Below are 27,604 nucleotides of genomic sequence, written 5' to 3'. Positions count from 1 at the left end.
ATAACGTTTGTTAATATTTTATTTGCATTATGGGCATTACAAGAATGAGACAAGAGCAACTTTGGCCCTAGGAATGGAACACTATCATTGTTTGGTTTGTATGCCCTAATCGCATTTCACACAACAATGTCCGGAATATAGTAACAAGTTTCTAAGATAGTTGCTAATTTATAATTGGTGATTGCATTTTTTTTTAAAGATGTAAAGAATTTTCATATTCGGACTCAGATACTTATAACAGCTAAGGAGATTTACATAGTTTAACTTTTTTCGGTAGGTCCTCAGTTACAGAAAGAATAAAACTTAATAAGAATGAAAACAAGATTCTTAATTAGAAAATGGCAAATGTTATTATATTACTTTTGATTCTGATTAAGACCAAAGTTGTAATAAATGATTGTCATAAAGGAAATGAAAGAAAGTGGGAATAGCATTTTTCAGAGAACAATCCATTTGAGCTAAAACCAGTCCACGTGCTGCACGTGCCACGGTGTAGAACACAGATAGTAATACATTCTTAGCCATCATCTCAATAAAAAAAGTTGCAAGCAGAGATTCTCACTGCCGTGTCGTTTTACTAGAATCCAGATAAATTCAAAATCCACGTGGGGCACATCACAGCCATCGTCTATTATCATCACAAAAAGGACCCACCAGAGCCAGGCGCGTCGTTTCATGGCAATTAACTTCATACTATATAGTATGCATAACTTAGCACTGTGTGTCAGAAATTTGAATCCGCCGTTAAAAGCACTGTCATTGGGGCGTGCGCCACACGATGCTCCAAATCGCGTAGAGCCAAAAAGACAAGCACTGAGATTAAAAGTTTCCGTTCTTTCTCGTCTACGTTTGTATCTCCTCCACGCTCCAACTCCTCGGAGTGTACTAAAACTGAAACCGAACCTACTTCTTCCGTAGCAAAACCCAACGGAAATTGAAGAGCAAATGGAAGTCAAAGCAATAAAACGCGATTACCTCAAGGAACTAAATGCCTCTGAAAACGGTTTAGTAAGTGACTAACCGTTTAATCTCAACTCCGTCGTTTTCATTTCCGCTTCTGTTACCATGAGTAGAAGACAGCGTCCGGTCGCCGCTCGCGGCGGCGCTGGTAACCTTCCGCCGTTAAACTCTGTCTACAACATTATTCCCGTACACGACCTCTGGAACGACCACCCATCGCTCCGATATCCAGAGGTACGCGCCGCCGCCGCGGCGCTACGCGCCGTCGGAGACCTCCCGAAGCATCAGTTCATGCGGTGGGAGCCGGAGATGGACCTTCTGGACTGGCTCCGCTTGTTGTTCGGGTTCCAAATAGACAACGCTCGAAACCAGAGGGAGCACCTGGTTCTCCACCTCGCGAACTCGCAGATGCGCCTCGAGCCGCCGCCAGCGATCGTCGACGCGCTCGACGCCGGCGTGCTGCGGCGCTTTCGGAAGAAACTGCTACACAACTACTCTTCGTGGTGCTCGTTCCTCGGCCTGAAGTCAAACGTGCTGCTCTCAAGCCGTCGCGACCCGACCGATCTCCGCCGCGAGTTGGTGTACGTTGCGCTGTACCTTCTGGTTTGGGGAGAGGCAGGTAACCTTCGTTTCACTCCCGAGTGCATATGTTATATTTACCATTTCATGGCGAAGGAAGTTAATCATGTCATCGATGAACACATTGATCCGGATACTGCTCGTCCTTTTATGCCTACGGTTTCTGGTGAATTAGGGTTCTTGAAGTCTGTAATTATGCCAATTTATAATACTATTAAAGTTGAAGTTGATAGTAGCAGAAATGGAAAGGCTCCGCACTCTGCATGGAGAAATTATGATGACATTAATGAGTACTTTTGGAGTAGGAGGTGTTTGAAGAGGCTGGGGTGGCCTTTGAATTTTGAGAGTAATTTCTTCGGGACTACTCCGAAGGAGAAGCGCGTAGGCAAGACTGGTTTTGTGGAGCAGAGGTCGTTTTGGAATGTTTACAAGAGTTTTGATAGGCTTTGGGTGATGCTGATTTTGTTCTTTCAGGCAGCGATTATTGTCTCTTGGGAGGGTACGGATTATCCTTGGCAGGCCTTGGAGAGAAGGGATGTGCAGGTGAAGATGTTGACTGTGTTTATCACTTGGAGTGCTCTGAGGTTGCTTCAATCTGTGCTTGATGCCGGGACACAGTATAGCTTGGTTACTAGAGAGACCACTTGGCTTGGAGTGAGGATGGCGCTGAAGAGCATGGTTGCCATAACGTGGACTGTTTTGTTTTCAGTCTTTTATGGAATGATTTGGATCGAGAAGGGTTCGAGTTCAATCTGGTCTGATGCAGCCAATCAGAGGATTATTACATTTCTTAAAGTTGTCCTTTTCTTTCTTATCCCCGAGTTGTTGGCATTGGTGCTGTTCGTGGTACCCTGGTTGCGGAACGCCATTGAGGAATCAGACTGGAGCATAGTATATTTGTTGACGTGGTGGTTTCATACTCGGATTTTCGTGGGCCGAGGTGTGAGACAATCACTTGTAGATAATGTTAAGTATACTGTATTCTGGGTAGCAGTATTAGCTTCGAAGTTTTCATTCAGTTATTTTGTTCAGATCAAGCCTCTAGTTGCTCCAACAAAAGCTCTTTTGAATCTTAGGAACATTTCTTACAAATGGCATGAGTTTTTCAACAACACCAACAGGGTAGCAGTTGTCTTGCTGTGGTTGCCAGTTGTGCTTGTATACTTCATGGATTTGCAAATATGGTATTCGATTTTCTCTGCCTTTTACGGTGCAATAATTGGTCTGTTCTCGCATTTGGGTGAAATTCGGAATATAACACAACTCAGACTTAGATTTCAGTTCTTTGCCAGTGCTATGCAATTCAATCTGATGCCAGAGGAGAAACTGCTAACTTCACAACCTACACTGTTAAAGAAGCTTTACGAAGCCATCCATAGGTTGAAACTGCGATACGGACTTGGTCAGCCCTTCAAAAAGATTGAATCAAGCCAAGTGGATGCTACTAGGTTTGCCTTAATATGGAATGAGATTATGATAACTTTTAGGGAGGAAGATATCATCAGCTATCGAGAACTTGAGCTCTTGAAACTGCCGCCAAATTGCTGGAATATTGGAGTTATTCGATGGCCATGTGCCCTTCTCTGCAATGAGCTACTGCTTGCTGTCAGTCAAGCTAAAGAGCTAGAAAATGAATCTGACTCGTCTCTCTGGTTGAAAATATGCAAGAATGAGTATCGTCGGTGTGCAGTTATTGAAGCTTATGACAGTATTAAATATTTGTTCCTCATGGTTCTTAAAGCTAAAACAGAAGAGTATTACATTGTGACTAATATATTCAGGGTCATAGACCACTACATTCAGATGGGGAAATTAACAGAAGCATACAAGATGTCTCGGCTACCTCAGATACATGCTAAGGTGAGTGAATTTGTTCACCTTTTGATACAACCAGATAGAGACATGAATAAGGCTGTAAATTTATTGCAAGCTTTGTATGAATTATTTGTTCGAGAATTCCCAAAGGTGAAGAAGACCATCCACCAGCTACGTCAGGATGGTCTGGCACGACAAAGTTCAACAACTAATGAAGGACTGCTCTTTGAGAATGCTATAACTTTTCCTGATGCTGGAGATGCGGTCTTTTCTGAGCAGCTCAGACGATTGGATACAATTCTTACTTCTAGAGACTCGATGCACAATGTCCCATTGAATCTTGAGGCAAGACGAAGAATTGCCTTCTTTACCAATTCTTTGTTTATGAACATGCCTCGTGCTCCCCAGGTTGAGAAAATGATGGCTTTCACTGTTTTGACCCCATACTATGATGAGGAAGTTTTGTATAGCAAAGAGTCTCTCCGAAAGGAGAATGAGGATGGTATTACTACCTTATTTTATCTGCAAAAGATATATGAAGATGAATGGAAAAATTTTATGGAAAGGATGCAAAGACAAGGATTGAAAGATGAGGATGATATCTGGACCACAGAAAAGGTCAGGGATCTCCGCCTTTGGGTATCTCATAGAGGTCAAACTTTGTCTCGCACAGTTAGGGGAATGATGTATTATTATCGAGCCCTTAAGATGCTAGCGTTCCTTGACTCCGCCTCTGAAATGGACGTGAGACCAGAATCAGAACATACTGTTTCACATGGTTCAACAAACCAAAACAGCAGCTTAAATGGCCTATCTGCAAATGGGCCTTCATCTTTACGGACAAATCTCAGGACGGCAGATAGCAGTGTGTCCATGCTGTTCAAGGGACATGAATATGGTAGTGCACTGATGAAGTTCTCGTATGTGGTGGCATGCCAGATGTATGGGCACCACAAGGCAGACAAGAATCCCCGTGCTGATGAGATATTTTATTTGATGCAAAATAATGAGGCCCTTAGAGTGGCTTATGTTGATGAGGTTTCTTTAGGGAGGGAGGGGACTGAATATTACTCTGTTCTTGTGAAGTATGATCAGCAGTTGCAGCGTGAGGTTGAGATTTATCGGATCCGGTTGCCTGGTCCTTTAAAACTTGGAGAAGGGAAACCAGAAAATCAGAATCATGCCATAATCTTTACACGGGGTGATGCAGTTCAGACCATTGATATGAATCAAGACAATTATTTTGAGGAAGCTCTCAAAATGCGGAATCTGCTAGAGGAGTTCAATACAAACTATGGTGTTAGCAAACCAACCATTTTAGGGGTCCGAGAAAATATCTTCACAGGATCAGTTTCGTCGCTTGCATGGTTCATGTCAGCTCAAGAGACAAGCTTTGTGACACTAGGTCAGCGTGTTCTGGCAAACCCTTTGAAAGTACGAATGCACTATGGCCATCCAGATGTGTTTGACAGATTCTGGTTCTTGGGTCGCGGTGGAGTTAGCAAGGCCTCCAGAGTGATCAATATCAGTGAAGATATTTTTGCTGGTTTCAATTGTACCCTGCGAGGTGGCAATGTTACACATCACGAATATATACAGGTAGGCAAAGGAAGAGATGTTGGTTTGAATCAAATATCCATGTTTGAGGCCAAGATTTCTAGTGGCAACGGTGAGCAGGTCCTGAGTCGAGATGTGTACCGCCTAGGCCATAGATTAGACTTCTTTCGCATGCTTTCAGTGTTCTACACAACCATAGGATTTTATTTTAACTCAATGGTTACTGTACTAATGGTTTATACCTTCCTCTGGGGCCGTCTTTATATGGCTCTTAGTGGAATTGAGGGTGCAGCCTCGGATAATGCTACAAACAATGAAGCCCTTGGTGTAGTCCTAAATCAGCAGTTTGCAATCCAGGTTGGTATTTTCACTGCACTCCCAATGATTGTTGAAAACTCTCTGGAGCACGGTTTCCTTCCAGCTATTTGGGACTTCTTGACGATGCAATTGCAGCTTGCATCACTATTTTACACATTCTCTTTGGGAACTCGCACGCATTTCTTTGGTCGGACTATACTTCATGGTGGTGCTAAGTACCGAGCCACTGGCCGTGGTTTCGTTGTGGCACACAAGTGTTTTGCTGAGAACTATAGACTATATGCTCGAAGCCATTTTGTGAAGGGTATTGAACTTGGGGTTATTTTAATTGTGTATGCTGCTCATAGTCCCTTGGCTAAGAATACTTTTGTGTACATAGCTATGACAATCTCAAGCTGGTTTCTTGTCGTTTCATGGATAATGTCTCCTTTTGTCTTTAACCCCTCTGGATTTGATTGGTTGAAGACTGTATACGACTTTGAAGATTTTATGAATTGGATATGGTATCCGGGTGGGCCCTTCAAAAAGGCAGAACATAGCTGGGAAACATGGTGGTACGAGGAGCAAGACCATTTAAAAACAACCGGTATATGGGGAAAGCTGTTAGAAATCATTTTAGACCTTCGATTCTTCTTCTTTCAGTATGGCATTGTTTATCAGCTAGGTATTGCAGGGGGAAATACTAGTATAGCTGTTTACTTGTTGTCTTGGATAGTCATGGTTGTGATTGTTGCCATTTATATTACCATAGCATATGCCCGGGATAAATATGCTACAAAGGAGCACATCTATTATCGATCAGTTCAGCTTCTTGTGATTCTAGTCACAGTTCTTGTACTTGTCCTCCTACTGGAATTCGCTCATTTAAAATTTGTTGATCTCCTATCAAGCTTGTTGGCATTCGTTCCAACAGGATGGGGAATGATTTTAATAGCCCAGGTGCTTAGGCCATTTTTACAGACAACCAAAGTGTGGGAGACTGTTGTTTCCTTGGCTCGTCTGTACGATTTGTTGTTTGGCATAATTGTTATGGCTCCAATGGCTATATTCTCATGGTTACCTGGATTTCAATCAATGCAAACTAGAATTCTCTTTAATGAAGCTTTCAGCAGAGGTCTCCAGATATCTCGAATAGTTAGTGGCAAGAAGTCTGTTTAAGGTGGTGATTGGAGGTAACTTTTACGTCATGTTTTTTTTCTTTATAATATTTTAGTCCATAGTTAATATGAAGACACCAGGGTGTTTGTAGTTGCTGAGAAATTAGTAACACTGAAGCTGAATTTACCCCGTAAACTATGATTTACCCTGGTGTATAGAGATTGGGAAGTTGATGCTTGAAACAGTTTGCTATTGAGTTAACCAATGCATTCGATTCATGTGCAGGTCGACCTAAAATAAAAGGGCTACTATGCCGAGTTGCTGAGATGTGTTTCTGTATATTCCCAGGTAGTACAAGTTACCAGTTTCTAACACAAGATTGAGGACCAACCACTAATGGCAAGTCTTCGTTGTATGCCGTGGCAAATGGATGCCCACAGATAATCTCGTGTATGTACACATAAAGAACAGAACAATTGTTTCTTCATTCATTTACAATACAATTTTAAAACCTCATCCCTGTAATGCTTTAAATAATATATGAATCACGCGTTTATTGTTTTAACAAGGTAAATGTTCTATCGAGTGTGTCAAAAGTTGACCATTTTGGGTCAATTTCTTTCTTCGCTAATTACTATAAAGTTTTTTTTTTTTTTGCATGCTTCAAATATTTGTGAAAGTTGGATAAAATATGCACATGCCTTTCACATTACCTAAAGACAGTCTGCAGACTATCTTTTTTTCACCATAGCCTTAATACTTATATTTGTACTTCATAGAATTCTTTTTAATTCTAATTCAAATTTGTGTTTTTATTTTCAGGTATTGCTATGTGAAAACGTAAAAGCAGGTTTAGTTTTCTTTCAGTGACACTCCATGACACGATCTATTAAGGAAGGAGTCGGATTGTTGTCTTGTAATTTTCCTGCAACACAGGTTGAGTCTCTGTTAGTATTAGAGGATTATCAGATGTTTTGCCTGTGTCATTTGCTGTACATTCTGTTCATATGTAGTGCAACCCACTCTAACAGAACACGACATTGCCACTGAATCAACGATATTTAAGACTTAACATTATCAGTCCTCTAGCACTGTTCTGATTTTGAATTTAAATTTTACAATTAGATAATATAAATTGAATAACCTAAGTGACTCTTAAGTGGAAAACTTATTATACTTTTTCTTGAATTGCTTCCGGCGAGGGGAAAGATTTTCCCTTTAAGAAAACAATCGCATATAGTTCGTAATTACTAATAGATTAGAAAAAGAAAATCATTTCTAAAGAACTTAAGCTAAATATATTAATAATTTAAGTTTGAATGGTGTTATTTACTTTTCAACTGTCCTGAATATGATTCTTTAATTTTATAATAACTAGCGGATATTCATAAGTTTATTACCTTAAAATATATAATTTTATCATTTTTAAGAATAATTAATTAAATAATAGAAAAATTATACAATGATATATATATATATATATATAATTTTATAAAAATATACTAAAAGAATTATGCATTAATATTTAGTTATTTTAAGTAAATTATTCTTTATTCATTAAAATGTAAAATTGTCTATTGAGAGATGATATTAAAGAAAGTTACTTGTATTTTTGTCTTTATAATGGTATACATTATTTTTAAAATTATGTTAGAGGGTTAATTGATTGATTTTATATATATATATATATATATATATATATATATATATATATATATATATATATATATATATATGAATTTTTTTTTCAAAACTATACACTTATTTTGTTCCCGAGAAAGTCATCAATTTTTTCTGTTATTTTTTACCAGATTTACGTGAAGTTATGCCCTCGACCTTATGATTTTCTGTATAAATCTGGCATTCTTAGAAAATACTTTTTCAGGATTAATAGTCTGGAAATTTTGTTAACCGATTTCTCAATGAAGGCTGAAGACATAGTTATAAGCAAATAATAATATACCTGAAAGACGATTTAGCTTGGTAGATTTAATTTGTAGGATAAAGAGCAGTTATAGTTAGTGACTAAAAAATTAAAAAGATTGTTAGCATTAATTTAAATAAGTAAGCTAAAATAAAATATAACTTGGTGAGTCAAATAACACGGCTGCTCTTTTCTCCTTTTCATCAATAGTAGTTGAACTTTTGGATTAACCCAAGCTATCCAGGAATTTGTATTGCATAATCATAAAATGTGATGTTTGGAGGAAAAAAACCTTCACCAAAACTTATGTACTTTAAACAAAATGATAACAAGTCCTCAGCTGTTCAACATGTGTTTGTGTCTCGATAAAATTTCCAAAAGAAAAAAAGATTATGTATCAGCTATGAAAGGAGGTTCAGACGGTTTCTTGATATGAGCAAAATCCTCCTGTACTGCTAGACCCTGAAGTGTATACCTTCTATTGCAATTTATGCATTCTAAAACTAAATAAAAAAATCATTTTACAAAACGCAACAAATGAGGCCTTCATAAATCGTCATTGCCAATAACAGGTACTTTCTCATAGGCAGAACTTTCTCTGAACCTCTTTGGAAGAATGTACCGACTGCCAAATTTCTGCTGAAAGTATACAAGAAGAGCAAATAAAATAGCACCACTAGGGATTATAATGTCCCAGGCTGTGGAATAAAAATCCATTCTATGGTTTGCATATATGTATGACAAGTCAAGGTACCATGCAGAAATGTGAGCTCTAAAAAGATCATACACATGGGGCAGTGTACGAACAATTGTTGTTCCAATGTAAAAGGAAGAGGCTAGAGTTTTCCCTTCTGAGTTAAACATTATGTTAAACAGAATCTGTGGGAGCAGAAAACCATCCAGGAGCAGACCAGCGTAAGATTTGAATGCTTCCCAGAGGGAAGGAGGTCGGTATACGAACCCACGAGGAAGCTTAAACTTGTGGCGCGAAAGCCGAAATGGTCTAAATTTTTTCTGGTAAGAAGTCTTCCATATGTGCACCGACCAAGCAGTCAATCCACCACCAATGTACAATGGTAGAATAATATAAAGGACCTTTTTATCAGAACTCCAAAGACCTGGATTGCTTCCCTCAACCTGTCTTGAGGACCAGGTCAATTGTATGAGGCGCAACTCTAGAAGAAAGGCTACCAGTGTCACTATCCTCACAAATACCTCATTCACTTCAAGCCAGCCTCCACTCCCCAGGAAAGTATTCTGCACGCTGTGCTTCCCCGTGAATAAAGCTTCAAAATTCAAAATCAGGGGAATCATGTGACCTAGAGTAATAACAGCAAGCATCACAACAGAAATGTAAGGAAGCACATCTGGGTGCTTTTTCACGTGGAGGAGTTGCAATCCTACACAAACACAAGCAAGTGTGTCTGATACCAACACCATAATTAACTCAAAATCCATTCTCAAAATGGAAGCATCTGCTTGGGTTGTGTAAATGAAATATGAAGACAACTGAAGGGGATCAAAATAATAAGGCTCTGACTTTTGTCGTGTGCTTTCTATAGTTCCTTTGAGAGCTTCACCTCCTTTTGTGTTCAAAGGAGGAAACTGAACATTAACCATGATTTCACAGTCCAGAGACTCATTCTTTATCAGTACTTTTTCCGTTGATCTCAAACGCCTACATCCTATCATACAAAGAACTCCACTATTCTTATTGTAAATCCCTTCAGCACCAATTTTGACTTCGGTTGGCAGGACACCTCTACCAAACTTGAAATCAGGAGGGGGTTTAAAACTCATGGTATAGCTGACATTCGACAAATTATTGTAACTTTCTGATTTCACTCCATGTGCTTCTGAATTTTCAGTTGTCAACACAATTGGAGCCCCATACGACTGTCCATTATAAATTTTATCATTTACAGATAGTGGTGATGTGTAACCTGGAGCCACTTGCCCTTTGCTGTTCGTCACTAACATGCTAAATGCCATATCAGATGAATATCCACTCGGATATGTATTTCCCTTCCCTCCAGCATTCATCATCTGCAAACAGGATTTTTTTACCTTCTCAGTTTCAGTATACTTGTATTGGAAACCATGGAAGCTTTTTGATACCCTCGATGAACCCTGGAATCCAACTTTACTGAAGTAGCCAGGTTCATCAAACGCTTTGTCACTCCAAATTTGCCCCAAAACTGTACTCCTGTTCCTCAAAGATAAAATTGCAGGAAAACTTAAAGTGAGCCTAACGTTGCAATCTCCAACATAAGGACTAAGCCAAGATTCTGTGAAGTTCAAGATCCGGCAAGCAACCGCACATAGCCGATTCTCCTTGTCATCCCACTTCCCCTCAGAAACCAAAGTTGTATTCGGATGAAACGGAAATATAGCATCCCGGTAGCCGGAATCAGAAAAACCCAACAGCATCTGAACCTTCTCCCTCTCCGCACAAAGAGTGCCGTGAAAAAACATATAACCAGGCAGTTCTTTACCATTACCACCGACAGGATTGCAACTAACATTACTACACTGACTCCCGTATTCCAATTCAAACTTATTCGTGTGTCCAAGAAAAGCAGTGCAAGCACCCCGGTTTAAGTTTCTGAGGGACAAGCCCTCCCTATCTGATCCACCTCCACCTCCACAAACTTTCTCTCTTTCATTCCCAGACACTGTAAACTTGTATTTCGAACTCTGAGACAAAGCCAATATCGAAATAGGCTCAAAGAACTGCGAACTATTGTTGTCATCAAAACTTTCTAGTGTTCCACGAATCAAACAATTCAAAAGGCTCAAATCTCTAGGGTAACGAAGCTTAAGAACAACATTAGCACTCCGCAGGTTAGCATGAGATCCTGTTCCGAACATACAAAGGTTACCGGAAAATTGAGACCAAAATCCACTCAGGGAAACGCGCATCCAATGCGTCACTCTCCCGAACGAAAAAACTCGCCGGAGCAGCCTTCTCGGCGTCGCTCCTCTACGCTGCTGCAGAAGCATTTGCCCGCGCAATTCGAAAACGCCGTCGCTCCCGCTTCGGCGAACCAAGGTCACGCGGAACGACGCGTGCATTGAAGCGCCGGATCGGTTAAAGATACGATCGCCGCCGGAGAAATATCCGGATTGGAACCGGAGATCGTCGGCAACGCCGGGGACGTTTCCGGCGTCGGAATGCACCGGCGGTTCAGGGACAAGGTGGCTGCAGAGACGGCTGTAGGTGGACTTGAATGCTAAATCTGAAGGATTAATAGAAACAGAGGAATAGAAAAGGCCGAAAAAAAGAAAGAAGACGAAGAGAGGATTGAGTGATACAGTTTCCATTGCTGAATCTACGTCACATTTGGATGGAGAATTCGAATTCTAGGGTTTTAGAAATCCAAATTGGGATTTACGTGTAAAGAAAGAATCTGAATTGGATGAGTAGAAGGGACGGAGCACTTCATAACGACGACATACATAATACCCACGCATCTGTTTTTCACGTCTGTTAGTCTTTTATGTACGTAACTATTTTTTTTATTTTCTTCAACAAAATAATCTCATGTCGACGGTGTTTCTTTGTAAGAAAATTTAGACATAATTATCTATTTATTTATTCTATTTTATTAAATTAAATCCTTCAATTTTAAAAAAGTAATTATTTATTTTTAAAAAATCGACTAACTCTCGTAACTTTTTAAAACTATGAATACTTATTTGTGAGCCGTTGTAGGATTAAATGATCATATTTTTATGACCTCTAAAAATTGAAGAACTAGATCAACAATTTTTATTAATAAGACTAAATAAAATTAATAAATAAACGTAAAAAAAAAAAAAAACTATTTTTGTATAGCATATTCAACATAACATTCAATTTTATTCTAGGCGATGATAATACACTTAGTCAGCTTAGCAATAATAAAGATTTTGTCTTTTTTGCAAATGGTTGCAACTTAAGTTTTGTTGAACCCTTTCATTGTCAACACAACAGAGACAGATCCTCTAAACCATATACCACACGTAACATCCAATTGAGGTGATGTATATTGCATTGCTATTGACTTCCTAGTCATCATCGTGTCAATCTAAACAAAGTATTCATTGTAAATTTGAAAGAAACATTTTTCAACCCTCTGAAAGCTACACAAACTGAGTTAGTGAAGTGATCAATGATACCTTCACCAAACTCCCTATTCTCCAAAATACGTTAGAAATCATTATCAAATGGACAAAAGGGCACATCCAATCACAGTAATTCTTATTTCACAGCTTCACATCATCAAGCCCCAGAGGATATTTATTGTCAATACATCTTCACACTTGTTTTATTTTGGGAAGGAATCAAGCATACATTTTATATTATACAGATAAGTGAAACCAATTTAATATTAAACATAAGGTCTAGATATCTTTTACACAAGGTAGAGCAGTTACTTTTGCATCTCAGCAAACTGGCTGCAATCAATTCCCTTGTCAGAAAATGCCTCCACAAGCTTCGGGAAAAGTTTAGCAAGCATGATCTTAAATCCAGTAGAAGTTCCCTTTTGGTTTTCATTCTCAGTATTTCCACCACCAATAGGAGCTCCTTCAAGATATGCCTTACAAGCCAGAAGTATATGTCTGGAACGTTGTCTAAAGTGCTCCTCCACCAAAGCCTCAAAATGCTGCACTAAGTCGTTTTCAGTTAGTCAGTGTTCCCATCTATATAACTAAATATTCTAAGATTCCGATGCCACCATTTTCTTAACAACTATAAACTCTAATACTATGTTAAGAAATGAACTCATTTTATCTATAATCAATGTAGAATTTCAAACAGTATTTATCCTAATTGAGTCCAGTTTAATAGATCAGAGAGAAACCAAAGTAGAGAAGGAGTCATGTTACCTTGGGAGGCTTTCTTAATAGATACAAAATGGATTGGCAGGTGACAAGGAAAGCATTCTCATTGTAACTAACTGAGTTTCTCTCCCCTTCAGCTCTACCAATTTGTTGATCATATCCAGCCTCATTGAAATAAGGCTTCTCATTAAGGACAAGGGCCTGCAGGGAAAGAAGGACTTGAAGAATTGTTGAAGTTCCAGGGTTCCAAACTTCGGCAGCTGTACCGGTCCACGTATTTAGGAGACTCAAACAGACTTTACCCGACTCATACAAATTAGGATTCAATCTTAGTCCACCAGAAATGTAATGCACCATCTGCATGGGATTGCAAAAGTCATAAATATGCAGCTTTCTCTGTAAGATACTGAATGCTATGTTGAAGGTGTTACTATGCACATAAATGAAAAGAATTCAGAAAGGCATACCAAAACTACGTTCAGAAAGCTTACCGGGGGTTGGCTGGGAAACTCTGAAGGGAAATGTATATCAAAGAAAAACAATCCATCATGATAAGGTGTTCCAGACACACCCACAATGGCTGCTCGCATGAGATCCATTCTTTCTTCAAAGACACGGACATAAATAGTTTCTGTTTGTGCAAATAAAGATTGTAAGTGAATTTTGCAGAAAGGTGAGATCAAAATCACCAGTTATAAGGATTCCCCTTTTTATCAAGTAAATACTAGTCATTTTCAAATCAGTTGCAGGTTAAAACTTAATGGCCAACAAATAATACTTTCAATTAAGCTTACAGATTCCAGCTTATGAAAAATGGAATTCTGACAACTTTTTGTTCATCTATATAGCAACCACCAATTTAATTCCCATTTTAAAGAATATACCAAATCTAAGGGTACTGGTCTTCCTAAAACTTTGGTGTTTTTCATCCAGATAAAAGTAAAAGCACTATCAATCCCAGTCCAAATATAATTTTCTACTGAGTTTAACCATTGGATAACAGTGTATACTGCAAAGCATACAAAATAATATGGCTAAAAATAAATAAGATGAAGTGTGCACCAGGGAGATTTTTTTCCAGGATGCTCCATTCTAGTTGTACCTTCTTCACCCAATCCTTTTTTACCTAACAAAAGTAGGAAGACAAAATTAGCCCCAATCCTTTCAATGCAAGTAGAATTTACCGTGAGTATACTATGTGTCAATTTCTAACCTGAGAGAACGAAAACCCTTTCCCCTCATCAAAAAAGTGGTGGTCTGAGCAATTATCAATTACATCAAACTGCTTCAACTGATCTGAGCTTTTGTTGTCTAAAGAAACTGGAAAGTCATTCCTCTCATGAGTCTCAATAACTTCACAGTATGGAGTTATGCCTTCAGAAGACTGCAGCTTGCTCACCAAATGTGAGTCAGTGTCAGGGTCACAAGTGTTCAAATCTTTCTTATCAAGACAGTTAGATTCATTTCCCTCTTCAAACCTAGGGATTGGGGAGAATTTTCCAGAAAGTGATGCAACAGACAGTGTTTTGAGTATGCTAGCCTTAATGGTGGAGAAAAGTTCAAAGGCAGCTTGAGGAAGGGATGAGGAACTGCTCTCTCCTGGATGCTTTTCACAATTTTCTCTCTCGCCATTACAATCTAACAATGTCTGTCATCAAAATGATATTCAGTTGATGACTAGAAAATCAATGACAAACTCAACAACTGTATATTCATTCAACAACTATAGCCATTACAATCTAATTTTGACCAGTTTAAAAGTTCTATTTTATTTTCTCTTGCTATTAGCTACCTGACTTTTTACTACAATTTCCAAGATGAGAATTATGTATTTCAACGTCCCAACAAATAATCCTCATAAATATTAGATTACTATACAAATATACACATTAGAAACATGTGGATGTACATAAATACAAGACATACATAGAATTTATTGCCCTCACCTTTCCCTTCTGTTCTGATGAAAGACTTCTATGATCAATCATCTCTTGGGAGAACTCCTCAACATTTGCTTCATAAGGAACAGGGGTTGCAGTTGAACCTTCATGCTTATCAATTCGGAAAATTTCATAAGGTGCAACCTGTTGGGGCACAAATAAGTTTGTAATAACTTCCTATAGATGATGGTAACCAAGTAGCGTATAATTACAACAGAAAGTAGGATTTTCAAATAAGTACGATTTAGTTCAAGTTTAGTGGTCATAACTAACAGCTATTTACCAATTATCACTACATTAAGATTTTGATAGAAAGAAAATAATTTCCTATTGTATCCCACAAGAATGGAAAAGGGTCATTCTCAAATCAACCTTTACTACACAAAATTAAACTGCTGCTACTAAAAAACCCTATTTTCAGCTAACAAAGATTTCTTCCTCACAGCACAGTCACAGCCACCCAGCCACACATTTACATGTACAAGCAGGATTGGGGGAGAGGACAGGATCATTAAACTAATAGGATCTATCATTATCTATTAAACACTTTATATAGATAATGCAGATATGGGAAAAGTTGACCTCGAGAATTTTACATTTCCATGCATACTCATTATCATCGTTAACTACAATATATTGAATACAAAAAGAATTATGTCATACCTTTGTTGTTAAACCAGTAGCCCATTTGACCTCCACATCACCATCTATGAAACCAGTAACATTGCCAATGCAGGAGAGGTAACTGCTATCCACAGATTTATTCTGATAACTGATTTGGTCCTGGTTTATCAGAGGAGCCTCTACAATTACATCAGTTGCCGACTTCACGTTATCTTTGTCAGCTTGGTCACCAAGCTGCTTTTGAGCCGCCTTGAACACAATATCGCCAAAACAACAAGAATAATCTGGATGCTCGAGTAGTTCGTAGGCACTCACAGTTTCCATCATTGTATCTCCAGTCAAATTATCAGTCCCGGATGTGGGAGAAGTTCTCCATTGTACCTTTACAGTATGCTCTTTTGCGTCCATGGAAAGAACAACACCCCATTGATTGCTAGGTTTGAGAGGATCATCAGAAGCACTTTTTTCCTGCACAAACTGCTGGGGCCAAAATTCATGACTGTTTATGACATTCACTGGAATTAAGTTAACCGGATCTAATCCCTGAGTATGTTCACCATTTTGCCAAATGACATCAACTTCTGTCTTTATCTTCTCAATTATAAATAATTCCCCAATGTTACTCGTCTTACATCCTCTAGCCTTACTATGCTCGTTTTGAGGATCACATGGAGATGCATCTTGAATCATCTGTTCCTTTTGGTCCATGGGTGGAAGCATGCACCAATCACCAAGTTGCCAGTTTGTATGTGAAAAACAGGACAACAAGGTCATGTTTTTTGAGTCTTGCCAGCATAGAGGAACATTTACATTCAAATTGGAACCGAAAAGAACAGAGGCAAACCAATTAACGTACACCAAACCTGCTTCCACAGCACAAACAGTTCCTTCACCATGATTGTCTTTCCAGGTGCCACACAGCCACCTAGCTGGTTTAGAAGCTGTGGAGGTCTTCTTAACCTTGACTCTCTGCCCTGGATAGTACGGATACTGTGAATCTTCAAGAAGATTATGAGTCAGTGGTAAAATCTGATCTTTTTCCAAGGTAATGACCTCACATTTAGTTCCATCGTCAAACAATATAATCACTCTGTCTACTACCCTTTGAACCTGACCAATCCATGGCCCCTTAATTACATAATCACCTTCTGAAATGGAACGAATCTTCATAAGTTTCTTGGAGTTCACATTTTTTAATTTCTTTCCTTGAACACTTTCCAAGTCCACTGACACATCAACACTTGTGACCCTCCCCATCTGTCCTGATGGGTCGGAGGAGGAACAGACCACATCCCCATGGACAAATGTCCTCTCAAATGAGAGAAAGTCATCAATCTTTCCGATGCTTTCCTCTAAACTCGATAATATGCTCCGGGCTTGTCCACCATATTGAAAATCAATATCCTCTTGTTCCTCACTGCTGCTGCTGCTGTCACTGGAAGTTTCCCACTCCAAATCAGTAATGTGAGCATCCATCAACTAGATGCCTGTCATTGTGTGTGCATGGTAACATCAATAACATAGTTACAAGAAAATAACTTCAAAACACAACAAAGAAATAATTGTTGGTCAATCGACCAGAACCTGTGAAGGAACATTTACAATAAATAAGGAGTTAAGAGGATCCTTACCTTCTCAAGTAAACAGAAACATTGAAATGCAGGGGCTACTGTGATCCACGACAGATTTGTCAATACTGACTTCGAAGGATAATGTTGTACAAAATGTGTCTGATGATACTGATGTCTGTCACAGATAGTAAACCAGTTTCTTGACCACTGAAACTGGAAAGTTGATGGCAAAGGAGACTCGCCTGATATGATAACAGGAGTCGATCAAAAACTCCAAAATGCCAAAGGAGATTTACCTGATAGGGTAACAAGAGTCTATTAAAGACTCTAAATGCCAAAGGAGATTTGCCCAGTTTGAGCTGCTATTTCCTCAGAAAGAACCTTTTGAAAAGGCTTTCCAAAACTAGTATCAAGAAACAACGACTATCAGATCTTTCTTTGTGATTGTATGGATGAAAAATCAAGGTAGTAGGAGGAAGCTTACCAAGATAATTAAAAGATGTCAAAGTAGATTTTCCCTGGTGAAAGTGAGGAGTTCCTAGTGAAAAATATGTTTACTGCCAGGAATCCAACCAAAGGAAATTAAGTAACTTGCCAAAGGAGAGTTGCCCAATATAGTTGAGTCTTCACACATAAATAAATTCAAGATTGCTAGTAAATTGGCCTCGTCAAGTTTGTAACTTGGAAGCTATACTGCCAAAGGAGATTTTCCCAACAGTGAAGCTAAAAACAACAGGTCTTGTCAAACAGGGATGCTTTTCAACAGAAGAATCGATCAACACATAATTATTTTATTGCATCAGCACATACTTTCTGCTACTTGATTACCACAAGGTGATACTATCAGATGACTCGTCCGAAAGAACAACATCGGATTTGAAAGACACTAGACATTGCCAGAAGGAAAAAGAGCTTCCGTTACAGATAATTTATTTCAAACCTGCGACAAGTAGACCAGTGAGTACTTTCTCCAATCTCTTTCAGTATTAAAAGAGAATGGAAAAATTATATAATGAGATAGCAGTTGTAATATATAAGATGACAACATTTGAATTAAATCACGCTAATTCACGAGGCAAGAAAAAAAAAATGTGATATTAACATTAAATTAATGAACTGCTTTTGAAGAATCAATATCCTTAACTGCATATGAAAGAAGTGAAATCAAAAGGGATCGTTGTGTTTTGACTAAACAAGACTATAAATTATTACAAAAAATGATGACTGATCATTTTCTGAAGATTGGTTTATAGACATGGGGTGCGTGTAAGTCGGTTTTTCTGCGTAAGCATAAAATCCATTCCAGCATCAAACATGAAAGTCAAATGGTAAGGTGGCTATTACACGCAAGCAAAGAAACGAAAATTGACAAATAAAGGGTATGTTCATCAAACAATAACTTTATTGCTTCTATTAATTGGGAAAACGATATAAAACATCACTCCAAAATATGAAAGGATTCACTAACTTAATCATGTTACATGTAAAACAGCAATACAAATCCAACACGATCAGAAACCGAAGTTCAAGCATTAAAATGAGTTTAGAATTGTCAGAGAAACACCTGATCTATTAACCCCAACAAATAAGTAATCCAACCCAAGAGTAACAGGAAAAAAAAAGGTTAGTTTGAAGATGCAAGGGACAGTAGCATACCATTTGCACTACACAGAAAGGTTGAACCCATATTATGAGATATCACACTTACAGAAGATCCAAGACCAAGAAACAGCATGACTCAACTCCAAAATGAAGAAACACAATCCTGAACATAGGAAGCTGAAAAGGGTGTCTCCCAAATCTTGGTTTGAGTTTGAAAAGGTGGGTGATGTTCAGATAGGCCTAGTTCCTCGGCCAGTCCCTCCATCATCCACTCCAGCACCAAATTTTGGAACCATTTTTCAGGGACACATGCACATACTTTTTCTCTTGGGAAATGCTTTGGCTCCAGAGGATGTGGGAACTAGTTTAGATTTGGGTGGTACTTGTTGCCTTTTTCTTTCAACCAATGGCAGTACTTGTTATTTAGCTGAACCATACCAAAATAATATACCAGAATAAACAGTGTCAGACATAGATACTGTTATCGTACAAAATAAGCTACGTTTCCCATGTTTTATTGGAATAATTAACTAAAAAACCTTTCTATAATAAAATATTAACATTTTTATGGACTGAATTGAAGTTTTCTCAAATTACATCAACACACTAATTTTTTAAAAAGCTCACTTATTTTAAATATAGTGACACATAGTAGTAAGTGTTTAATGATTCAAAACTGAATGAAGTTAGTATTAAATTGTTAAATGTAAATAATTTATGTTCTTAAATGGATTCTATCAAATTACGTTAAATCTGACATTTTAACTAAAGCATGTTTGGTTGCGACAGAGTGGCACCAAAAGCTTTCCCAGTTTAGCAAAAGGACTTCGTTATTGGGAAAAAGACGAGAAGGGACAGAAGGAACAAAAGGGAAGAGACTACCGTAACCATGGTTGCTTTGCTTTCTAGGGAAAAAAACTACTTGTAATGACGAATTTGCCCTCCAATTAACCCAATATAGAAAATATAAAATTATTTTTTTATATAGGACAAACGCTGTAAAATATTTTGTTGTATTAATAACGGTTAGAAGAAAATTAAGTTTATGTATCTCTTAAATGATATAATCATATTTTAAAATATAAGGGAAATAATCATATTTTAAAAGTAGTTACAATAATTATTATTTTCCTTGAAAAATCATATTTTCATAAAATAATCAATTTAAAATATCATGTTTTTTTGTTTCACTTTAAAAAAAATGTATAAACAGATTGAAGATTTCAAAAGTATATTTTTTCAGAAATAAAAAAAAAGGATTTTTATATGAAGAAATTTAAACAAACGATCCCATAATAGAAATTTTAATTTCATTGTCTCTTTCACATAAAACAGAATATATGTATATAGTTTATGCATTAGACAAATATATCATAATCATATTCATTTAATCATAGAATATGATTCATTTAAAGAAAATTAGTGGTGAACACGACGACCTAGAATCTCATGCTAAAGAGCATGCAGCAGGTTCTATTCCTTTTTAAGATATAATATTGAAAAAAAAAATCCTTTTGGCATTAAAGAAAAAGAGGAATAAGTGAATCACTTAATATCAGTGATATATATCATATAGAATAACATTTTGAAAAAATCATCTTCATCTAAATAACTATTTTGAAAATGAGAATTTAGAAAAGAAAAATATTGAGAAACTTTGCAAAATATATGTTACTTTCTCTTAGTTTTTTATAGAAACAATATATTTATTCCCAAAAAAATATATTTTTATGCTTAGTTTAAATAACATGTTTCAAGAACACAATTTAGATTTTCAAAACAATCAAAGGGTCTCTGGTGTCTACATCTATTTTTCAATTCTACTTTTAAATAATTTTTCCTAAACTACAATAATTATTTTATTAATTTTATTCTTTATGTATTTTTTTAAATTAATCATTTGTTTTCAATTTAATTGTTTTTTTTTAATTTACAATAAAATTATAAAAATTATTCATGTTTACAATAAATTATAAAAATTGTTTTTTATCATCATAAAAAAAAATTAGACACATATGCATGTATTTTCACTAGTGGTAATAATGAGGATTGAAATATAAATAACAAAGGTCATGAGAATAATCTATACATAGGATTAAGACTTTCTCTAACTTCAAAATTTCTTATCTTTATCTAAATATTTGCATAATGATTGTGCTGAGGACAAAGTTAAAAATAAACAAAAAATAATAATACTATGACACATTTTTACACTCATTTAATACATAATATAAGGATAAAATGATTTAAAAAGTGTAAAGTTTTGTAGTTTTTCAAGAAAGAAAAGAGTAAAAAATAAGTAAGAGTAGTGTCAAATAAATATAAAAAATTTAGGTGTGTCAAGAATATTTTTCTAAAAAAAAAATCGCGTAAGCTCGTTATGTGTTATAGTGTGATGCACTGAATCATAATAGGGTTAATTTGTAGCCATGAAGCAAGGTTATCTCAAGTTTGTTCTCTGGGATATCCTACCAAAACAAAGATATTTGGCTCTTAAAAATGAAGTTAGTTTGCATTGCATGATCAAAAGGGAAAACGATTCTTTGGGAATGTTGGCAGAAAGAGAAGTCTCTTTACCTTTTTCTTTTCCTAGAATAGAGTGCCCAATCAACTTGGTTCTATAGATGCCTGAACTCAACCAAAAGACAAGAAGCATTTCCTTCTCAAACTGTTCAAGCGTTGAAGGAATGTGACTTGGCCTAACCGCACTAATAAAGCCACTATCTATCAATGCAAAGCTAAAATAGATAGACTTCTGAATGACCAATTCCTTATCACTTTTCCTCATTTCCTATGCCATGTGGAATTTTCATTTGCATGCTTTTGTACTATATCATATTCCAAATTCCTTGATCATTTCTTGGGGCCAAGCATGGAGGCATAAAGTACAGTTCTTTTTGGTGCAAATCTTTTTCGACTTCCTAATAAGATATGAAGGGAAGGTAAACATTAAAGAGGGAAACACCTTAGCTTATGTTTACTTTATATCATTCTTGATTTAGTTATGTTGATGTTTTGTATACGTGACCACATGAAAGATCAGAAAATTGTTATTCAGTGTCATGTTAGATTCAACGTAATAAGGTTTTTTATACATGAATTATTGGATCTTGGTTGCACAATTTGCTAAATTGACTTCAAAGTCTTCATAGAGGGGTTAGAACACTGTCCTAATCGTGAAGTATCACCATCCTCGCTAGGCAAGGAGAGAATAATGCATAATCAAATCCTATGTCATACGTTTTATTCATATGCATGAATTTCACTAGGAAAAACACCAATGCTTGTGTCACCAAAATCTGTAACTTTCTGACTTTTAGTTTGTCATCACAAAGTAGTACTTTTATTAAAGCTCTTTAATGAAGATGAGGGCACCAAACATGTTTCAAAGCAACTTTATTCTGATACATGACTGGTGTAAATGCTTGTACGGATATACAGTAATTGGTCTTCGGTATTGAATTTCTCTAAACTGGCTCTGGCACTAAATTGTTTGCATAGTGGATTCCTTGCATTATACAACTGGCTAGGAAAATCTACACCAATTGGTAGTGGTTAGTTATTATTAATAGAGATTTTTCACTACAAGTTCGAATATTCAGAGACTATTCCTCCTCGTGCAACATTGTTTTTTGGTGGCATGCAGTATAGTTAATAGAATATATGATGCCAAATTTCATATGGAATCCGGTGAAAGCTCCACATTGGTGCAGACTTACAACAAGATTGAGCCATCTGTGCAGCATTATAATAAAATATTTCTGAAATGGGTGTGTATATGTGTCAGTTTTGTTTCTTGTGTTTGTGGGTTTTGTCATATGACAATGGAAAGATGTTAACCGATGAAGGTGGATAGAGAACTATTGTAGCTACTTCCCAATATTCAACCACTATATTGCATATCACTGGTGGGATTTTTCACATTAGTGCTTTTTGTAAGATTTTTAAATGTTTTTGGGGAAAACATCATAAAAAGTGCATCAAAATAATGCTTTCATGCTCATCCTGAATCTGTTCAACACTGGTCACCCCAAGTTGAAAGTCTCCCTTTAAAATATCATCAAGCTTGTCATGTTAACTTTCTGCTCTTTCTGCTAAATAACACAATTAGGGATCATATATACTTGCAAGATTTTGAGAACTTGTACAACACCAAAAAGGTCATTCATGGCCCACAAAAATATGTTTCATGTCTATCATGGTAAATAAATGGTTGAGAACAAAAGACACTGTCAAGATCTACTGCTGCAAAAGTGCCCAGTTTGGCTGTTTATTGTCTATAACTAAAAGGGGATATTCTAAATTTCTAATTAGGAGGATACTTTAACTAGCACTAAAGAAGATATATATACACTTATTGAGAAGTTTGTTGTTTTATTATCCTAGTACATGTCAGAATTCTATTCCCCACCCTATTAAAGTACACTATGATTTTGAAGCTTCTCAGAATCCATTTTTCATCATGTTGATGAAGCTGTCAGAAAGCATAAAGCATTATTTGAAACTTTGATTTAGTTGTTTGAAGCTTTGTATTTGATTAAAGAAGGGAAATGGAAAGCATTGTTGAGAGGAAGGGTTGTTTTCTTATGAAGGAAAAAGGTTTTTTCTTTTTTTCTATGGACAAGTTGTAATTGGACGGAGTAAACAATAATACCAACAAAAAAGCAAGAATATATGAATAGAAACAATAAAATATTAAATATGAGCGATAAAATGAATTTGATTAGGTTGAACTTTGTATAAATATGATTCTTACCCATACTAAAAAATTTTCTCATTTTGACACTATCATTTATTATTTTGACTCTACTATTTTATATATAAATAGAAAAAGTTTATATTAAGATAGTTTTAGTTTTATAATGATTATTAAATGATAGTTTTTATGAATATATTTTTTGCCTTGAGCGAAGGAGTTAGTGCATCCACAGTGTGAGTTGCAATTGGGTAAGAAATGGACCTCCACTATTAATAAAATAATCATTCCAATGAATTATAGAAGCACTAGCTTGGTAATGCTTAAACGCCATAAAGAAGGTCGTAGTAGACAGCGTGGACTTTTACACATAGAGGAAATACCTTTTCAGCATCAATAATTCTACCAAAAACTATCTTTCTGTCATTTTTTAAAAATTCTCTTTAGTTCTTTTATACGTGACAATTTGTGATTGATTTATTTCAAATATTTTTTTAATATAAATTTAAACAAACAAGTAAAACAGTAACATGTGTCCTATTATAAAAAAATGTTAAAAAAGAATTATTAAAATATCATTATTCTATCGTTTTTCTACGTTTCAGACACATTAGATTCGTTGTTTTTATTACTTCAAAGCTAAATTTTATACTTAGAGAAGATTTGATATTCTTTTCTCTCAACTTCACCCTTCCACTCCAACCATCCAATCTACATACACAAACTTTCATAATCAAACTTATTTTGTTATACACAATATTTTATCTATGAGTACTCATGACAAATTAATTTCAGTAAAATGATTGTCATCTTATTAGAATATTAATAGTAAATATACGAACATGACGACGATATTTTAATATTGGCTTCAATGTTTTTTATGAACCAAATAAAATTTTTTATTGCTCAAAATGATTGATTGATTTGGAAAAGAAAAGTTTAAAATATTTGAATATGAGTAAGAGATATTAAATGAGTATTAAAAGATTGTTGGTTGAATATTTTTTAGAGAATACTAGTACTTGGATCAATATCATTATTCAAATAATATTTACTTTAAATATATAATAATAAATAGTTAATAATAACATAATAATTATTAAACTGTTTATATTAATTATGATATATTGATATTATTCCAATAAATATATATTGATCTTATAATCTAATTTTGTAATTAGAACTTATATATCAAATTCTCTAAAATTCTAGGAATTTTATCAACCCACGACAAAATCTTTCCATGCAAAATTTTCAAACAAGCTGAAGAAAAAAAAAGGAATGAAAATAGGTATGTTTTCTATTGGCACCTCTTTATCTTTTTGTCCTTAAAACTAAAAACTATTTCATCTAACTTTTAAGCCCAACATCTTTTAAGTACACCTCTCACTCAGTTTTTATTTTCACCCCTCCACTTAATAGCAACATCACATGCTTGTCTTGTCTAAATACATTAAATCAATTAGATTTTAGATATAAATTAGCTTTAATTATCACTTTTTAGATATTTTAACTGAAAAGTATATTACGACAGAAATTAACACTGCTAATAAAAAGTATAAGTAAGGTAATCATATCTCGTTTCCTAATATCATAGAATTCTCTTTAACACAACTTCTCTATGCATATTAAACGTCATATATTCACCAAGTATTTTTTATATAATAATAATAATAATATAGTCTTTGATATTGTTTGTAACATGTGAATTTTAATTGGTATTATCAAGTCCGTACACCAAAATAAATATAGTTTACTATTATAGTACAATAATTATTGTGGTTGTGCGATTTTTATGTCAGAAATATTGAGTACACAGAAAATAAATATACGTGGAAAGGAAGTATGCACACACATTTATTTTCCATTTATTCCAATCATAAGTTAACAATTGACATTGTTTTTTAATGTTTTAAACATTCTGTAAATAGAAATTCTCCCTCTCAGCATTCATTGTATCCACAAAATTTCTGACATAGCACATATCCCATTTCAAACGACCAGAATAGTGCCTTAAATTTACATAAATACCACGTTTTTTTCTTAGCTCAATATTCGGTTTGTTACAAAAGCATAGGTTAGAATTAGTTTTTAAAAATTTATAATTTTTCTGAAAAACGTATATTAGAATTCAATCTTTTGAAATTGAATTTCGATTTTTATTTTTTAAGGATTTTTATGAAACGTATATCAAAATTCAATTTTTAGTAATCTCTTCTATTTTGCAAGATAAATATAAGTTTTATTCAATAAATTACAATTAAAATAAAAGTTTAATTATGTGATATAGATCTTGTAAGAGCAATAATTGTTTGTATGGTGTGAGAATTTTAATAATGAGTAGGTTTACTAGTTTTTTATCTTCATTTTAGTTCTGATTTTGGATGATTTTGGTTTATTTTTTTCATTTTTTTTTTGGTTAGATGAGGTCAAATTTTAATGTCTTAATATATAGTGGTCAATATTCTTGATGTTGTAGCTTTCAAAACATATTATCATACATTTTCATATTGACATTCAATTTATAGTGAGAATTGATGTTAATGTTAAATTTGTGATGAACATATTTACAAGTTATTAAGACATGAACAAACTAGATGAATCTTTTGAAACTTGTCATAAAAGAAAGGAAACGACACCTATATTAGAGAAAGGAAAAAAAAAGGTGAAAAAAATTTTAAAGTTAAAAATGAAAAATTCACATAATTTATTTATCTGACAAACGAATTTCAAACTTTATTTTTATAAAAACATCTCAAAAGACGTTAAGAATTCAGTTTCCATAAATCAAATTCTGAACATAATAAAAACTGTGCTATATACGTGTAAATATAACATACAGTATGTCATGTCTGTGTCAATGAAAAAAAATCTGATACCTATAAGTATATGTGATTCTCACTAAGCTACCACTTAACGCTGAAATTAAATTCCACTTACAGAATTTAGAATAGGGTATAATTTATTCTTCTCAATACATCAATAGGGTATAATTAATAATATTAAGAAAACATCAATTGATTAATTTGATAAATCATAAAATTCATTCATCATACAATTAGTTCATGCATTATTTTAATATTTTATAAATCAATTAGTACAAATTTAAATAAGTTCAACTAAAAATCACAATTAATTTATTATACGAATTCCTCAATATACACATAAGTTCATTCAATTCAAATATAAAAACTTACTAACTTCCTTTATTTTTTGGATAAAAGTTGATTTTACATTTGTAGGTATACTTTTATGAATAAATCATTTGTTTTTATTTTACATTGTTTTTAAATTTAATAAGATTTAATAATTTCTTGTGTTTTAGTTTAAGTTAATATATATATATATATATATATATATATATATATATATATATATATATATATATATGTGTGTGTGTGTTTTCTTGCTTTATTTATCAATCAGGACTATAAAGACAAAGATGAAAAAAAGAAAATGTTTTACTAACAATTTTCTTATAACTTTTTTATAATGTTCACGTGGTAATTCTTAATTGATTTGTTTAAGTTGAAATTAAATTTAAATAAATTAATAAAATAATGATACATGTTTTATTGTCAAAAAGTTATTAGAAAAAGTTACAGGATTCATGAAAAAAAGTATTCTTTTGTAGGATTATATTGTCATGGATCGCCTCCAAACAACCAAAAAATTATTATTGGACTCAAGGTTGACTTGCGAATTATAAGTATATTATCATCGCGACCGCTCCTAGATGACTAAAAACCACCATTGGACATGCTGACTCACTAGTTACAAGTCAGAGAGTATCAATTTGTAGTTCTTATCTTAAGTCCGTTAAGTGACATCATTTGAAGTGTTGAAAGTTTCACATTAACAAAAGATAAGGTCAATTTATAATATATAACTGGATGGAAACCTCACCTTATAAGCTTATTTTGTGAGATTGAGTTTGGTTTATTAATGTAATTATACTCTTAATTACAAAATTAAATTAAATTAAAGGGAGTGTTACTGTTGTCATGTACCTTATTTATTAATATCAAGGAAACCTCAACACTTTTATATATATAAACTTTCTCAGATCCAATACTAATGTATTAAACAAAAT

At 34.9% G+C, this 27,604-nt stretch overlaps 3 protein-coding genes across 4 annotated transcripts; 1 reads left to right on the top strand and 2 right to left on the bottom strand.

The window, feature by feature from the left end:
* The first annotated feature begins 729 nt into the window (after positions 1 to 729).
* Positions 730 to 7,404, top strand: LOC106775241 (callose synthase 11). Its single transcript, XM_014662334.2, has 3 exons — positions 730 to 6,401; positions 6,613 to 6,777; positions 7,150 to 7,404. Exon 1 carries the CDS (start codon positions 1,066 to 1,068, stop codon positions 6,385 to 6,387), a length of 5,322 nt encoding a protein of 1,773 aa, XP_014517820.1. The 5' UTR covers positions 730 to 1,065; the 3' UTR covers positions 6,388 to 6,401; positions 6,613 to 6,777; positions 7,150 to 7,404.
* Positions 7,405 to 8,421: 1,017 nt separating this feature from the next.
* On the bottom strand, positions 8,422 to 11,818 carry LOC106775243. The gene has a single exon (XM_014662335.2). It carries the CDS (start codon positions 11,573 to 11,575, stop codon positions 8,798 to 8,800), a length of 2,778 nt encoding a protein of 925 aa, XP_014517821.1. The 5' UTR covers positions 11,576 to 11,818; the 3' UTR covers positions 8,422 to 8,797.
* A 654-nt stretch (positions 11,819 to 12,472) lies between these two features.
* Positions 12,473 to 19,252, bottom strand: LOC106775244 (probable ubiquitin-conjugating enzyme E2 24). Of its 2 annotated transcripts, none has more exons than XM_014662336.2 (10): positions 18,870 to 19,252; positions 17,698 to 18,153; positions 17,274 to 17,616; positions 15,682 to 17,129; positions 15,025 to 15,162; positions 14,292 to 14,726; positions 14,141 to 14,204; positions 13,570 to 13,709; positions 13,124 to 13,435; positions 12,473 to 12,900 (listed from the first exon to the last, which is right to left on the bottom strand). In XM_014662336.2, exons 4-10 carry the CDS (start codon positions 17,116 to 17,118, stop codon positions 12,667 to 12,669), a joined length of 2,760 nt encoding a protein of 919 aa, XP_014517822.1. In that variant the 5' UTR covers positions 17,119 to 17,129; positions 17,274 to 17,616; positions 17,698 to 18,153; positions 18,870 to 19,252; the 3' UTR covers positions 12,473 to 12,666. The 2 variants fall into 2 exon arrangements, with proteins under 2 accessions (XP_014517822.1, XP_014517823.1); XM_014662337.2 differs by having other exon boundaries at positions 18,922 to 19,252.
* Positions 19,253 to 27,604: the final 8,352 nt, after the last annotated feature.

Source organism: Vigna radiata, chromosome 10 (assembly GCF_000741045.1).
Source record: "Vigna radiata var. radiata cultivar VC1973A chromosome 10, Vradiata_ver6, whole genome shotgun sequence".
NCBI classification, from domain to species: Eukaryota; Viridiplantae; Streptophyta; class Magnoliopsida; order Fabales; family Fabaceae; genus Vigna; species Vigna radiata.
This window is presented reverse-complemented; position numbering and strand designations above follow the sequence as displayed.

Bases quoted from the DNA above. Each gene is read 5' to 3' on its own strand.
- LOC106775241 (XM_014662334.2), top strand. From the start codon at position 1,066: ATGAGTAGAAGACAGCGTCCGGTCGCCGCTCGCGGCGGCGCTGGTAAC.
- LOC106775243 (XM_014662335.2), bottom strand. From the start codon at position 11,575: ATGGAAACTGTATCACTCAATCCTCTCTTCGTCTTCTTTCTTTTTTTC.
- LOC106775244 (XM_014662336.2), bottom strand. From the start codon at position 17,118: ATGGATGCTCACATTACTGATTTGGAGTGGGAAACTTCCAGTGACAGC. The intron at 15,163-15,681 runs GTATGACATAAT...GTGCCCCAACAG, and splicing joins CTACTGGTTTAACAACAAAG to GTTGCACCTTATGAAATTTT. The intron at 13,436-13,569 runs GTAAGCTTTCTG...AATCCCATGCAG, and splicing joins AGTTTCCCAGCCAACCCCCG to ATGGTGCATTACATTTCTGG.